Source organism: Polistes canadensis, unplaced genomic scaffold (assembly GCF_001313835.1).
Source record: "Polistes canadensis isolate GaletaPanama2010 unplaced genomic scaffold, ASM131383v1 scaffold_327, whole genome shotgun sequence".
NCBI classification, from domain to species: domain Eukaryota; kingdom Metazoa; phylum Arthropoda; class Insecta; order Hymenoptera; family Vespidae; genus Polistes; species Polistes canadensis.
In genome coordinates this window covers 1-15,387 of record NW_014569874.1, presented here as the reverse complement: position 1 = coordinate 15,387, position 15,387 = coordinate 1, and the positions used below count along the sequence as shown (strand labels likewise).

At 33.6% G+C, this 15,387-nt stretch overlaps 1 protein-coding gene and 2 non-coding genes across 3 annotated transcripts; all 3 read right to left on the bottom strand.

The window, feature by feature from the left end:
• Positions 1–267: 267 nt before the first annotated feature.
• LOC106791639 lies at positions 268–13,106 on the bottom strand. Its single transcript, XM_014757436.1, has 4 exons — positions 12,579–13,106; positions 7,175–7,323; positions 3,771–4,053; positions 268–3,253 (listed from the first exon to the last, which is right to left on the bottom strand). The coding sequence occupies exons 1-4, from the start codon at positions 12,751–12,753 to the stop codon at positions 3,039–3,041; spliced, it is 822 nt and encodes a 273-aa protein (XP_014612922.1). The 5' UTR covers positions 12,754–13,106; the 3' UTR covers positions 268–3,038.
• On the bottom strand, positions 6,706–6,826 carry Trnal-caa. Its single transcript has 2 exons — positions 6,789–6,826; positions 6,706–6,750 (listed from the first exon to the last, which is right to left on the bottom strand). It is a non-coding gene; the product is annotated as a tRNA-Leu (tRNA).
• Positions 13,107–13,609: 503 nt separating the features above from the next.
• On the bottom strand, positions 13,610–13,682 carry Trnaf-gaa. The gene has a single exon. It is a non-coding gene; the product is annotated as a tRNA-Phe (tRNA).
• Positions 13,683–15,387: the final 1,705 nt, after the last annotated feature.

Sequence of the window (15,387 nt, the reverse complement as noted above, 5' to 3'; positions counted from 1 at the left end):
TAGAAAAATTCTTTAACTTATGCATCGTAAAAATAAATTTACCGCGACTTTTTGTAAAACAATTTCGATATCGCGACTGACGCCATTTTGTAAATCGATTATCTCGCGTATCGATTATCTCGCGTATCGATTTATTGGCGGCAAAATCAATTGAAATAACACGAGGAGAATGGAAATGCATATAAAAATGCATTAAAAAAAGAAATAACGAGGATAGTAAAAGAGGATTGGTATATTACAAGTTGAATAATAATAATAAAAGTTAAATATTAATCGTAAGATCCTCCTTTATTCGAATAACAATCGTTTTTGAGAAGACAGGAGATCCCACGAACGTTAAGATAGACATAACTGTGTGTGGGATAGTTGGAAGACGTACGAGATCGTTACTTAAATATAAAAAACTAACGAAAAATCAATCCGCTTGAATATCCTTCGTTTCTTCGTTCCCTTCGTTCCTTCGTGATGGTCCCGTGGCACGTCACCGCGATTCGCAACTAAATTTATTTTACAAATCTATCAACTACATGTATCTTTCCTTTTCTCTTCTGTTTTTGCAATCCTCGTCCTCTCATCGAGTCACCGAGGGGTAAGAAATATTATGGATTGTCTAATATTTGTGGCATCCTAGCCGATTTTTCGCAAGATAATAAAGATTGAAAACGCAATGGGTGTGACAAGTAACAACGTGGAGTTAAATTCATCTAACAACAAAAAAATTAATCAAATATCGTAATGTGACAATTTAATTCGTTGCATGCATGGGATATATTATGCGCTTACGTTAATTCGTTCATTCTGTACGATTAAAAGGAAAATGTTTTATTTTTAGCGTCGTTATTATCGAAATCGGATAATTCTCCACGAGATATTTGGAAGCTCTTATGTTAGATAACCGAATACAAGATCTCAAAGGATAATATTTATCGTTTTAATAGGAAATACAACGTGGCCGAAATTTCACGCGAAAAGAAATTCTTTTCGTTGGTTTTATTTAACATTACGCCACGTTACTAAGTTCATACTAACGACCCTGATGAAAAGTCAAGCCTTTCAAAAGTATTGTAAACTTTTAGACAAAGTTATCTTTTGCGTGTATATATCACATTGGAGTCTACCTAATAATACGACTAACTATAGGTAATGTTCTCTCCCGTCGTTCCTAAATATATTACCTAATTATAGCCCCTTTTCTGTCACTTTCTTTCGTAATTAACTTCTCTAACACATAGTCTGCTAACTTTGTCATACGATTAAACTCTATTTAATTGTATTTTAGATACGAAAGCACGCGCGTATACGCGTGCTGGAGAACATTTCTTGTGCCTTTTAACTGTTGAAGGTTTGAACAAACGATTTTCATTGCTGCTTCTAAATAAATAATCTTTACAGAATAGGGACTTTTTGAATATAGTAATCCTTAACGTGGTCAATCGAAACTGCCTTTGGAATAGTCAAAAGAAATGCCCTAGAAACGCATTTGTAAAAAGTATATGACATCCAAATTCTATCCAACTAAAATTCTCTCTATTCCTATTTATTCGTAAATATTTATATATACATATATTTTTGTATAGGTATATATAATATATATATAATGTATAGGTCGTTATCTTAATATTTGGTTCCTTGTATAGTGGTATGCGTTCCTATTATGTATGTATGTCTATATACGGTTTTATATATATATACAGGGTGTCCCTAAAATATTCTTCGAATCGTAGTTGACTTGCAAAGCAAGAAAAATAACATAACTTATTTACTAAGCACAGATTATTGCATTTTATGATAAACGTTATCACAAAGATTTCGAAATAAGTGGACAACTTGAAGATTATAAGACCAAAATGATTACGCGGATCAATGATAATAATACCGAAGAGATACCGACTAGAAAAACATATGTAGAGTATTTACATCTAAATAAGATAGAAGATTACTATAGCATTTAACGAAGAAACATATCGGATGAAAAATTTAACTTAAAAAATAAAAACTAGATATATAAAAATATATAATACTGTTTTCGTTGGACTTAATAATACATATATATATAATATAGCCTGTGTGTATGTGTGTGTGTGTATCTTAATTGAATTATTCGATAAATTTTTACACTCATCCCGGGCAAGGGAAATACGATACAGTAAAAATGATCGCGTGATCTATGAATATAACTAGAATATGACTAGAATATGAATAAGATATGAATAGGATATGATTTGTTTTGAACCAACTAATAGGAAGATATAGTCACGATATGTCTAGAACTAGAAAATGTCTAAGGTATGACAATTCGAATAGTAGACAAAGATAAATGCACAATCCATAAGGATGAGAATTATGTCAACTTGTATGCACGTAGTAGTGGCGTATAATCTATTTGACTACTGCATGAAATTTATTCTTGATTAATATCATGTAGGCCGAATTTCCTACATTGTTTCTTTTTCTTTTTTTTTTTTTTTCTTATTACATTCATAGGCCGTTCCCTACAGAAGAAATTTTTCCTATTTTAATCAGGAAACATCCCTCGAAAAAATGACTAAACCATACCGAAAGTCTCGTGTATTTGGAAAGGAGAAAAGCTCCTTCCATGCAAAATAATGGAAACACGTTCCTCTGTTCGTACTATTTTCGGTATCTTTTTTTTAAAAATCTTTTTGTCAAACACTTTCTTCCAAAAGTAAACATTAGGCATGATCGACTATAAAAATAATAATAATGATAAATAATAGGTGATATAGAAATAAGCACTACGTAAAGAATATTCTTTTTGAGATGAATAAAAAAAAAAACAGAAACAACAAATGGAAAGAAATAAAAAGAAGGCACGTTCTCGCGATTGAGAGAAGGTGCGGCCGAATTCTGACTTGACCCTAAACTCATAGTTATCTATATGATCTATTAGGGAAATGCAATCAAATAAGATAATAATATCGTTGTTCATTGTTCGAAACGGAGGAATATCGTTGCATCAAACGCGACGAAATAATAGAAAGAAAGAAAAAAGAAATTATGAAGTGAAAGAAAGCTTATTAAAATCCCTCATCGATGCCTCGGTCTCGTGCCAAATCAAAAACTTCGAAATCAGCACCGGGTGGTTCAGGTATATCCGGTGCAACCGGTATCTCGGGCCTTAAAGGTACGCAATCTCGAGGAGAACATTCGACTCGACCTTCCGAACCACAGCTGCATTCTACGCAGTTTCCGGTCGAATGTGGCAGTACCTCACCCTCCCGATACTCCCTACCTACAATCAGAGAGAACAAGAGAGAACCTTTAGTGGCTTTTCAACAGTTTTCAATGCTAATGCACCTTCCAACTGAACGTCTCAAGAGGTAAAAGGATAATATATTCCAAGAATCAGTGGCCAAAAGACTGCATGTAATTTACCAAGGTCCAAATTTCGTTTAATCAATCCTACTATACATTAGAGGGAGACTAATTAAGCTCGGTGGTGATCCATATGACGTCACTCAGGTAAAACAGGTAGCAACTTCGAAAGCATTTTACCAAAGCTGCCATTTGGATATTTTATTATTTAATATTATCATTATTAACAAAAATAATAATGGCAGACATTTTTGAAAATGACAAGTTATTTATTATAGTATTAGGAGCCCACATTTTATACGACAGACATTTTCTCTAATGTATGATAGGTATGAGATATTAATTGAACGAAATTTGGAATTTGGTAAATTACATGCAGCCTGCTGACTACTGCCACTTGGACTACAAAGTTTGAAAGAAAATATTGAAAGTACCCATGACGAGGCACGTCGTTGGACCAGACGGTGTCGTAGTCGAGTAGGTCGAATTTATATCAACCCGATCACCGGAAGCTTCAGAACTATCGGCAGTGTCCGTGCTCAATTCCAACATGGGAGTGTAATTACTTCCTGTCGTCGTCGTTGATAATGACGAAGCAGAACCACCACCACCACCACCTCCCATCGAAGAATCGGTACTCGGATTATAATTTTGCCACCAGCAATAAACCTCACCGGCGACGCACAGGCAATGAGAATTTACGTCTTGCGACGGTATCTGAAAACAACAAATTACCGTTTAGCAACGTATGCAACATTTTCGAACATTTTAATTAGAGCTATGATTACGTATATTTGATTACGCTTCGAAAATGTTCGACTAATCTAATTATTCCGTTTATACGAAACGCAATTGTTAGTTTAATCAATGTCTATCAATAACGTTTATTATTTGATTTAACGATCTTGATTAGAAAGGATAAGCATGACGTTGCCAAAATTTCAAATTCTATTCGCGAAATGTAATTTGTAAATGCGCTGACCGCACAATAGTATGTTGTGTATAAGCAACCTTTCAAAATTTCGAGTAAATTCGTTTACTGGTTTAAACGTTACGTTCAGTGATGCATCATCCCAACAACAAATAGAAATTTTTCCTTTAATAATCCGATAATTCTAATTTGCTAACTATGTTGCACCCGATGTATCAAAGAGATTTCTGTTCTGTTCTGTTCGTCGATGATATTCGCGCAAATTTGGTACGTAAAGCTTGGCATTAAATAACATCGGTGTGATACTCTTAAAGAAAGAAGGGGCAAGAGGACCGTGGAGGGTAATATTTCGCAGCAGGATACAGCATTGCTTTAGCTTTCGACCTCTTTTCAAAGCTTTCGCGAGGGCAAATTAGTTTCACTGCGTTACTAATTGGACTTGGGGTGCACGAGACGACGAGTTTACCGACTATATCTTTCGTATTTTCGATATATCATCTTAAATGATTGGAAATGCGAGTAGAAGGAAGAACGGTAGAAAGAAAAAATGACGAGTACTCTTGTCAAAGATGGTCGTCGTCGTTTTCGAGAGAAAAGAAAAACGCGTAGATAAAGTTTAGTGAAAGAAAGAAACACGTTTGGCTATCGATACATAACTGCTATATCTTTTCGAGAAAAACAAAAAAATGGAAATAAAAAGAAAGTAGGCCTTGGGAAAGCTAAGAAGAACGAGGAAAATAATACAAAATGAAATATGTTTTTCCGTACTTTTCACAAGTAGGTGTATCCGTTGCATTCGAGATACAGACGAACATGTTTTGTCCACATTTTAGTATTACCGAGTACTGAAAAGCTTGGTCAAAAGAATATCTTTTCCATCTTGGAAGAAAGAACAAAAAAAAAAGAAAGCCGAGAAACAAGCACTCGCTCGAAACCTTGGAAGGGAATTCTCTCTTTCTTCGAGTTTAGGCCGAAGGCGTGTTCGAACTTTTCAAGTTTATTTTATGTTACTTGTTGAAGAATGATCGCGTAGAGAGATACAACTGACGCGAATCCAAGGAAGAATTTTGTAAGAATAAAAAAAAGGGTTTGATGAATAAAATATAAGCGGTGCATAAAGCACTTTGGTGAGTGCAGCAATGCTTGCTTGCTTGCTTACTGGCTGGCCTGGCGTTACGTTATTAACCGAAAGATTATTGTTTTTTGCCGCTTTATGTACACACGTAAAACCGAGATATTACATTCTCGCGTGACCTCGTTTCGTCGGCGCATATCGTGTTCCGTGTTTGCATTAAAATGGCATTGTTTGCAGAAGCAGATTACGGGGAAGCAGAGAGGAAGAAGGAAGGACCAGCATTTACAAATAAATCTTCATGAATTTTCTTCATATGAAGAAACGAAAGATTTCATATTGTTTATCACTAAAGATTCAAATTTATTGTCTTCATTTAATAGATTTGTTATCTAACGGTTGCAAATTCATTTATTATATTTTTGATTAAATTCATTAGCAATGATTTACGTCAGTATTTCCCGATGTTGGTATAAGTACATCCTATATCAATTAGTACCGACTACGGGAATTGCACCGCAATTTCAGCTATTTACTTATACGTACGTACGTATGCATGTTTGAGTAGGAGGAATACTACACGATCCGAGATGCACACATGGATTTTACCCGAGTCCTCCGATATTACTCTCAAGACGCTTATATTCGTCTCGATCGCCATAAAAGCAAAGTCAAAATCAACAAGAAACGAAATTTCTATTTGTACACTTCTCTTACACCCTATATTACTAGTTTGCAATTTCGCCATTTACACAATTTATTACTGTATACGTGTACGAACAAAAATATCACTATTTCTTTTTTGTTTTTATTTTTATCTCTCCAAACTCGCGCTATAAATAAATAATTAAATATTCAACCGATTTTTTTTCATCGGTAATGCATAATAAATGTATATATTATATATCAGCGATAAAGAAGTTTCATTAGAGTTTCGCGCGTTAAAAAATAAATTAAATTAAACAAATTATATTCGATATAAAAAACACATATACACAAGCGATGAGCAGATTAAACGGGCCGAAGAAAGAAACAATAAAAGTATTTTAGATTAAGTATCGGTATCGAACCGATCACTTCATAATGAACCGCTGACCCGTGCACAACGTATTGCAACATATTTTTTTTTCATTTTACTTCACATAATTCAGTATAAAGTATTACTTTTTGTTCTTTCACAATCAATAATATAAAAAATAGCATTATACAATCTTACTGTCCAAAGTATCATTAGTTTCTGTCTCAGCGCTCTGTGAATATTCTTGTGTATTGTTTAAATAAAGTATCTTAAATAATTACTGCGACTTGACCCTGCTATCTCCGATAGGAAATAAAAATAATGATGAAAAAAAAGGGGAAAAAAATTTGTCAGGAGTGGGATTCGAACCCACGCCCTCAGAGAGGACCAGAAGCCTCGAACAATCCCCGTATAACGGGTAAGGTATGAACCTTGAGTCTGGCGCCTTAGACCGCTCGGCCATCCTGACTTGTTGAAAATTTCTGTACGATTTCTACTAGACTGAAGATTAAAATGTTACGTCGGTTCTTTTTTTAACAATCTCTCTTTTTATTGATATTAATAAAATATATTAAAATACCAGAATCGCAATAAAATTCTCTTATAAATGATAACCCAAAAAAATAAGATATATATTTATAGATAAAAATAATAAATTATCATAATCTATATTTTATCTATACTTATGTTTTCTTTTCTAACATAAGATGTTTATCTACTTATATTATAAATTATTAGCGAATGAAAATTTCATTTATTTTTCTCTCTTTCTCCCGGTGCGTGAAATTTTGATAATAAATTAATAATATGTTCGTACCGTTTGACTGTGCGAATAGGCGTTTCCGTCGACGATACATTTTGTCAAATAAGGCTCCTCTGTGGTGATTTCAGTGACACCTAAGTGATCATCTTTAATTGCGATGTCAACTTCTCCAAGAAGAACCTGGCTGTTACTTCTGCTAGATACTGTAACAACCATAGATAGAAATATTAGATAAATGTAGATTAGACGCAGATTGGGCACAGATTGGGAGCAAATATATGCATATACACGATATATAAAACAAACCCTAGACACGTGCCTGGTTTATTATTCGAGACGTAAGAAAAGAATTTAGACAGATGCTTCCTTCGGGTGGTTTAGCTTTAAAAAAAAAAGGGAAGTAAAAAAGCAGCCAACGTGTATATTTACAACGCTTACTCGCCTAAACGTTTACATTTGTGCTTTAGACTCGAGCGAAAAAAGATCCTACAGCATTTCGCAATCGAGCAAAGAATAAATGCTTTTATTTGTACAACCGGGATGCTCGTAAAACGATATCACAGAGAAAGGGAATATCCGATGGCGTGTTTTTCGTGAAACGAAAATATCGAAATATCGGCTGAAGTAACTGGACCGTTTATCGGAACGATAATATTCGTACAAATCCTTGGATAGATTTTTTTGCTTCTTTTTTTTTTTTTTTTCATTAATAACGCGTCTCAAGTATTCAATATTACCTGTATGAGAAAAAAAAGTAATAAAAGATATTATAGGATAGCATTCGCAAACGAAGCGTTTCATTCGAATTTCAATGCGTCGAAGAGGAAAAAGACGAGCTAATTTCTCTTTTAGAATTAGTCATTCAAGAGAGAACGGCATCTCCTTTATTTTTCACCCCCAACCCCTCTCTTAAATACTACGAAATTCTCATAATTTTCGACATGATTTAACTCTAATTATCCATTTATCTAAAGATCTCTGTTTTAAATTGCATCATTTAAATATTAGCGTAGGTCATAAATCCTTAACTCAACGCGTCAAACAATATTAACATAAACTTTTCGATAAATCTCTCTCTCTCTACTCGACTTTTAAACGTCTCTCCTTCGTTCTATAAAAAAAAAATCTTTCTCGTAAATATATACACCTTTCAAGAAGGAAAATTCATTAACCCCTTTTTAGACTTCGCAAACTTTGAATAACTTTCCAAATTCAACTGTGAAAGATATTGCGAGGAGTAGACATGATTTTTCTATTAAATTTTTCGAATTTTTAGAAAAAGATTCGTTCGATGAATGGTTAGAAAAAAAAAAAAAAGAAAGTGGAAGAGTAGAGAGGAAGAGAAATATACTTACGAGGATCGGAAATATCGGTGTCTTTCGGATGAATGCATAGGATGGAAACAATTTTGAATAATACGAAGGAATCGACGTCAAGATATCACCGACAATGAAAGAGAACAATGCTGTTTGACAATGAAAACTAGCGTTAGATGGAAAGAGAGAGAGAGAAATTCGCAACAATGGCCGTTGCTAGTAAATATCGATCAGCTAGCAGATCTGTCAAGCTCATGGCCAAGTATATAGTCGTCCAACGGTGTTGCTCATCTGTATAGTAGTATACAACAGTGTTCAATCAGGACACACGATTTCTGATATCTATCATTGACGAGCAACACCGGTAGACGTTTATTATCCATGACTTCGTTATATGTTTCCTCATTTATTATTCCTTACGCGTATGTAGAAATGATATCGACGCTAACCGTATTGACAATTGCGATCGACCAATCAATGCCAAGGGTTTTGAAATCACTCGAGTACCTGTCTACCTGCTTGCTTGACTACCTGCTTGACTACCTGCTTGCTTGCAATTCTAAATTCTACGATTTTGATTTGTGATGGGATAGATAAATATTTGTAACCCATAAGTATGAAAGTGGTTTAAGTGAAAATTTAAATCAATTATCAATTTATCAGTTATTTCACACATCACATTATTTTAAACTAAATTAAATTCAATGTAATTTTCACACGATATTGTCAAAAATGAATCATTAGATAGTGTTGGTTATTTCAATGTTATATAGAATTCATTTAGTGTTCAAATGTAATCCTTTAAATATCTCGAAACAATAGATATATGATTTACAATTAGATCACTTTCATAATTATGGGAACATATATGAAGTGGTAGTTTAACAAAGATCTTTATATTATCTGAAATATAGGATACGTAAACGATGGTTTCATTTTAGAATCGTTTCTACATCCAAGTGTAAATATATATACATGTATATATTAAATACAGAAGACGGTGTGTAGCACCTGGGGCATACAGAAGCCTAATTAAAAATGCTTCCGTCACGAACCGACAAAGACAGACAAAAGGAAATTAGAAATTGCATGTAACACGAGGAATTCCTTGCGAAAAAAAGAAAAAGAAAAACTTCAAGTACTGGGACAAGTCGAAAGGACGATAATTAACAAATTTAAACGTTTATTTTCTCTCTCTCTCTCTCTCTTTCAAATTTCTTTTATAATAACTCGAAAAGTGCTTTTCCATTTTTTACGTTAGGTACTTTTTATTTAACGAATATTGTCAAAAATGAACCATTAGATAGTGTTCGTTATTTCAATATTATATATAGAATTAATTTTTAGTGTTCAAATGTAATCCTTTAAATATCTCGAAACAAGAGATATATGACTTTTATAATTATGGGAACACATAAGAGAAGAGTATCAGGACTATCCATTTATCGACTGAGATTGAATTAACAATGACGAATGTACGTATGTAGATATCGTGAGCTAAATGATGGATGATTCGAATAATTATATCACATCTTGTTGCGTAGAAAAAAATAGTAGAAGAAAAGTATACATAACTGAAGTAATTCGTTAGATATATGTAACGCGATACAACATTGGCAATTAAATATTAAAGAGAGAGAGATAGATATCGAAATGAATATTAACTTTAGTACTTTGTCAAGTAATTTTTATTTAAATTCGTGTAATTAAAGTTTAGTTCGCGTGTGCCAATATAAACCCAGGTGAGATCGTTTTAAACTGGCACACGTATGTTTGTCTATACATGTATATACATTAACGTGATTGTTTACCGTCGACATTTAAAACGTGTCTCCATTGTTTCCTAACATTTTCTAAAGTTTCCTAGATAATTTTGTCAAAGAGTAAACGCAAATTCTTCTCTGCTTTATCAACGATAACGTTGATATTGCATCGGTCCTTCTTATGATGCGTTTATACCAAAGGACGAATCGAACCAGGAACCTATGCAACAACCCCTCGTCGAAAACCACTTTCCCGATTGGTTCGTATCTTGCATGGTGCACGCCTAGATAGCCAATCACGTGGCTCGACCGCGGCCTTCATTTGTTTTGTCCTACGCCATGCTATCCAATTTTCCGTGCGTAACAACGTTTCTACACATATATATACCTATTTACTTATCTACCTATATACAAATGTGTGTAACACATACATACACACCTATTAGGTTTCTCGCTTCGCTTGAACGAAGATTCCCCCGCCCCTCAACCCCATGTCCCATTATTATTCTTCTCGGAAAGGTAAAACGTATGTCAAATTGTCATTTTTTTTTCCTTCAAACCAATTCATTTTCCAATTTTTTTAATATTACGAAAAATATTATAATAATATATATAATCATTTTTTGTTATAATAATTTATAATTTATAATTTGATCCTTTTTACTTGCTTAAAGTCGCGTTCCTCGTTAATTTCAAATGTGTATTAATTAAAATTTGTATGAATTCGGTCGTTCGATTTTATTCCGATGTATTATAGACGAGATGACATTTAATTGGAAAACTTTGAAAGGAGAATTTTCATTTTCCATTCTTTCTTTCGTATCGTACGAGATAGAAAATGCGATGGGGGGGGGGAAGAGGGGAGGGAGAGGGGGTGATACTAATCCGTAAATCCCCTTGGCTAAGCGTCCGTCTGCGTGGAAGATCTTCTCCTAGATTTCTATCGTCTTGGTTGTCACCGTGGCTTTATATGATATTCAACAAAATGTAACCTGATATTCAACAAAAAAAATACCTGCATGTGTGTGTGTTTTTTTTAACGAAAAATAAAAAAGATATAACTATTATAATGGGATAAATATTCGTAGCCAATGAAAAGCAATTATTCGGAAAAGAGTAAAGTTTAAGAAAAGTTAGAATATAATTAGCTTCACGTCGATTTCCCTCGGCTTAAATAATCCTCGTGAACTTTCCCTTTCGTAACGAGCAACAAACGTCTACCTGAAGGTATGTACGTACCGCGATTCGATTTGAGCAAGTCGTTACAAACTCGATTCCAATGCGAAAGTCATCGCGTCGTTGTCGATTGAAATGGGGGAATGAGAAAAGCGGATGTAAACGTCACTAAGGTAAACGTTTAACTATTATTCCTTTTAATCACACAGCTATTATTTTTTTCACCCATTCTTTTGTCCAAGTTTAATCGTAACCAAAAATTTGCCGTGGGTATCCGAAAAAAAAAAAAAAAAGGAAAAACCTTCTTCTCGGATAGAAAATAAATGATGACCGATTCGAAGGGGAGGTTTGAGTCTTTGAATGGGTACTTTAATTGAATCTATCCGCAAGAATTAGCGGGCTGTACCGGCGTAGAGCAAAGCACGACCCAATTTCGTAATTAAACCGAGCATTAAGCACATCCCCTCGTCTCTTTCCCACCCCCTCAACCCCTGAGCACCAAGTTTCGACACTTGAAACGTTCCTTTCGATCCTTCCAGGAACGAATAAAGCTCAAATGGGGAAAACGCTTGGATGGTTCCTGGAACCTGGCCTGATCCTTCAAATTCATTGCGTTTACAGATTTACGATTCTACTCGAATTGAACGCGTTGTTCGATTTAATCGTCGATAGTTACGCTCGTTATATATCGATAGAACGAATTACTTAGAATCATCCATCGAATTTAAGGTCAATCTATTCGTATTTGTTGATAAAAAAGAGAGAGAAACAGGATAAGTGAATTTTTGAAAGAAGTTGGTTGCATTTCAGGAAAATGCGAGGGCGAGGAATATTTTTTCCTTTCGTTCTCTCTTTCTCTCTCTTTCTCTCTCTGTCACTTTTTGCTTCGCGCTCGAATACTTCCTTCCAACATTTAATATCGCGTCTCGTACTCAGCGTCCATGAAATACCCCGTTTCCCTGCAGTACACTCGAGAACACATTCGTAGAAAAATAAAATGAATAATAATAGAAAAGCACGTAAAATTGTCCTCTGTATTTTCGCATAATATATATATATATATATGTGTGTGTCCTATTTAGTAATTTGTCAACCCTTAGATATATCTCCGAATCAGGACAAAGTTAGATCGTTTATCGAAGGGATAAATATAATAATGTAGATGCACCGAGCTGATATTTAATGAATAATCTTTAAACTTACTTGCATGCGAACGTTCAGCTTGACAAAGTAGATAAAGGACCAGGACGAAAACGTGCGACGCGGCAGTCATTTTTCTTCGTTCCTTCTCTTTCGAATGAAAACAATAACGCGTTGACACAAAAATAACGGATTCGGGATACGATAATATGCACAGGAGTTGCGAATCACGTTGCATTCATTTTACAATAACAAACAACCAACAAGTCCTTTCTTTTTTTTCAAGAGAATAAACAAGGATACGAAAATTGGAACGATAACTCTTGAAGTATTTTTAACGAATGTGTTTCACGCGATGTGTTCTCTTTCTTTTAATGTTTTATCACTGGTTTTTCCTGGATCGCGATCGTTGTTCACTCGAAAATCCCTACTCGGAAAGAGAAAATATAAGAGAAACGAAATTCTACGGATGGAATTCTCAGGATCGGACCAATCGTCGCATCCTTGCGTTGTCTCTCAATGAGAGAAAGCACGAGTTCACCCTTAACGTAATTCCGACTGTCGACTGTCAAGTGGACCGAACAACCGAAACAGCTCGACGAGCTGAGGGAAGTGAAACGAACTACACGCTTGCGCATTGATAAACCAATCGAAAGGGCGCGGTGTAAACCACCCCGTTTAAAAAAACCAACTTGATCCTTAACAAATTGATTGACGTTTCTCATTGATTTCGGAGGCTACTTTACAATGATTAACTCTCTTGTGTACGAAAGTATAATATTTTATATATTATTCTGCTTTTCTATAGGAACATTGTTTGGAATATCGAAGAATAAATCCTTCTTTCAGAATACAATTAATGTCAAATGCCCTAAAATCGCATTATTTGCTGCTCGTAAATTTCAACTTCCTAGCATGACAAATGCATGACACTTATACAGATATTAAATAGCATTGATAACGCGAGAAAGAAATAAATTACCTCGATTCATTTAACGAATTGGATATATAAAATAAAATTAATAAGAATATAAATTCTAAAAAACATGACAAATATTTTAGGTACGTAGACACGAAAAAAAAAAATTCGTACTTGCCGAAACCCGGGATTGAACCGGGGACATTTAGATCTTCAGTCTAACGCTCTCCCAACTGAGCTATTTCGGCGTGTGAACATTAAGGGAAAAAAATAATTAATTCAGTTGGGTTTTCAATTTTACTATAAACATTAATATCATTTTAATGTAGCATAATTTGTAGCATATAAATTGTAGCATAAAAAACGATTTTATTTTATCGCCAAAATATTAAGAAATGTTTATAGCAACGCGGTCAGACCGATTTTACCGACCAATGACAATACTTTGTTAAATCCAAGTACATACCGTAGGAACCTTAGCAAGGAACCTTAACAGCAGAAAAAAACCAAATAAGTGTTTTAAATTGCACACTATCTACTCAATAAAAATCTTTAACTGCTCGCTTTATTATTTAATTATTTAATTAGGTATTAATAATTGAAAACACAAACAATTTTTCTCCTATTTCTAGGCAAAGCAACAAAGTTTGCAACAGCAATAAAAAATGAATAAGTGCTATTATTTGCTCACTAATTGCTCAACTTTATTATATCAAATATTTTTTAATTAACGTTAATTAGTTGAAAATAAATATTACAATTGCATAATTGTGTGATATACATGTTATACACATGAGCAACCACAAATTCAAGACGCAATCAAACTTTGAAAAAAATGAAAGTAAAGTTGGTTACCTGCAGGGGATATATTTAAAGTTGATATCCATAGTAACAACCTATAAGGTAGTGAAAAGAAATAAGTTAATCGTTCATAATGTATAAACAATAGGTAAATAATTTCATTTTTTCATTTCTTTCTGCTGTTGCAGTTCTATGCCAACTTTTTTGTGGTGAAATATATAGAAACTTACAAGTTCCCTTTTTTAACTACCCAGCATCATTTTTGTTACCAGTGGAACCATCATTAAGCGATAGTAGATAAAAAACTTAACGCGATAACATTACAATACTATCAAAGAATACACTATTCTTAATAAGTGTATAACAACATTTTAAATAGTTAAATTTAATATTTAATGTATAGACATGTGTGTGCCTTCAGAAATGCGATTTTTATACATATATATTTTAAAAAGTAGAAGAAAATCAAAACGAGTAGATAATAAATCCAGCGATGATCACCTGCAACAAAAAGAAAACTATATTAATCATACAATAAAATGATAAAATAGCCTGACATATAAATCGTCCGAGTCGCAGATGCACTTTTCAATTGAATTCTCTATTTACTTTTATCAAATCTCTATTAATTGTTGTAATAAAATTGAATTTAAACGCGTGATTTTACGTTTCCATAAAATATAATAAATATATTAAGTTACTACAAAAAATAATAACTATTAATTATTATGAACTACTTATGGAAAAGAGAAAAATTGCAAATTTAATAACATACGATTACAGTGAAAAATTTTAAAGACAAAACAAAAAAAGAGAAATTACTGTAATATTTATCGAACGTTATTTAAGCTTGAAAATTTAATAATACGAAAATTTAAATATTTTTGACTGTAACAAACTAAATACTTATGCACCTWTTGGACGATATGGCACACAGATTTGATGTGCCAAGGAGATGGAATGATCCATCATCTCCAATTAAAATTACAAATTAATGACGAGCAAATAAATAATGCAATAGAATATAAAATATGACTAAAGAGCTGTTTTCGAAAAGTTCGAACTTTTGAAAATAACTCAATAGTCTGTGTAGTTGCCCACTTGATACCACAAATTTGTGGGGGCCTCTTCGGCATTAGCCTCTTCGGCATT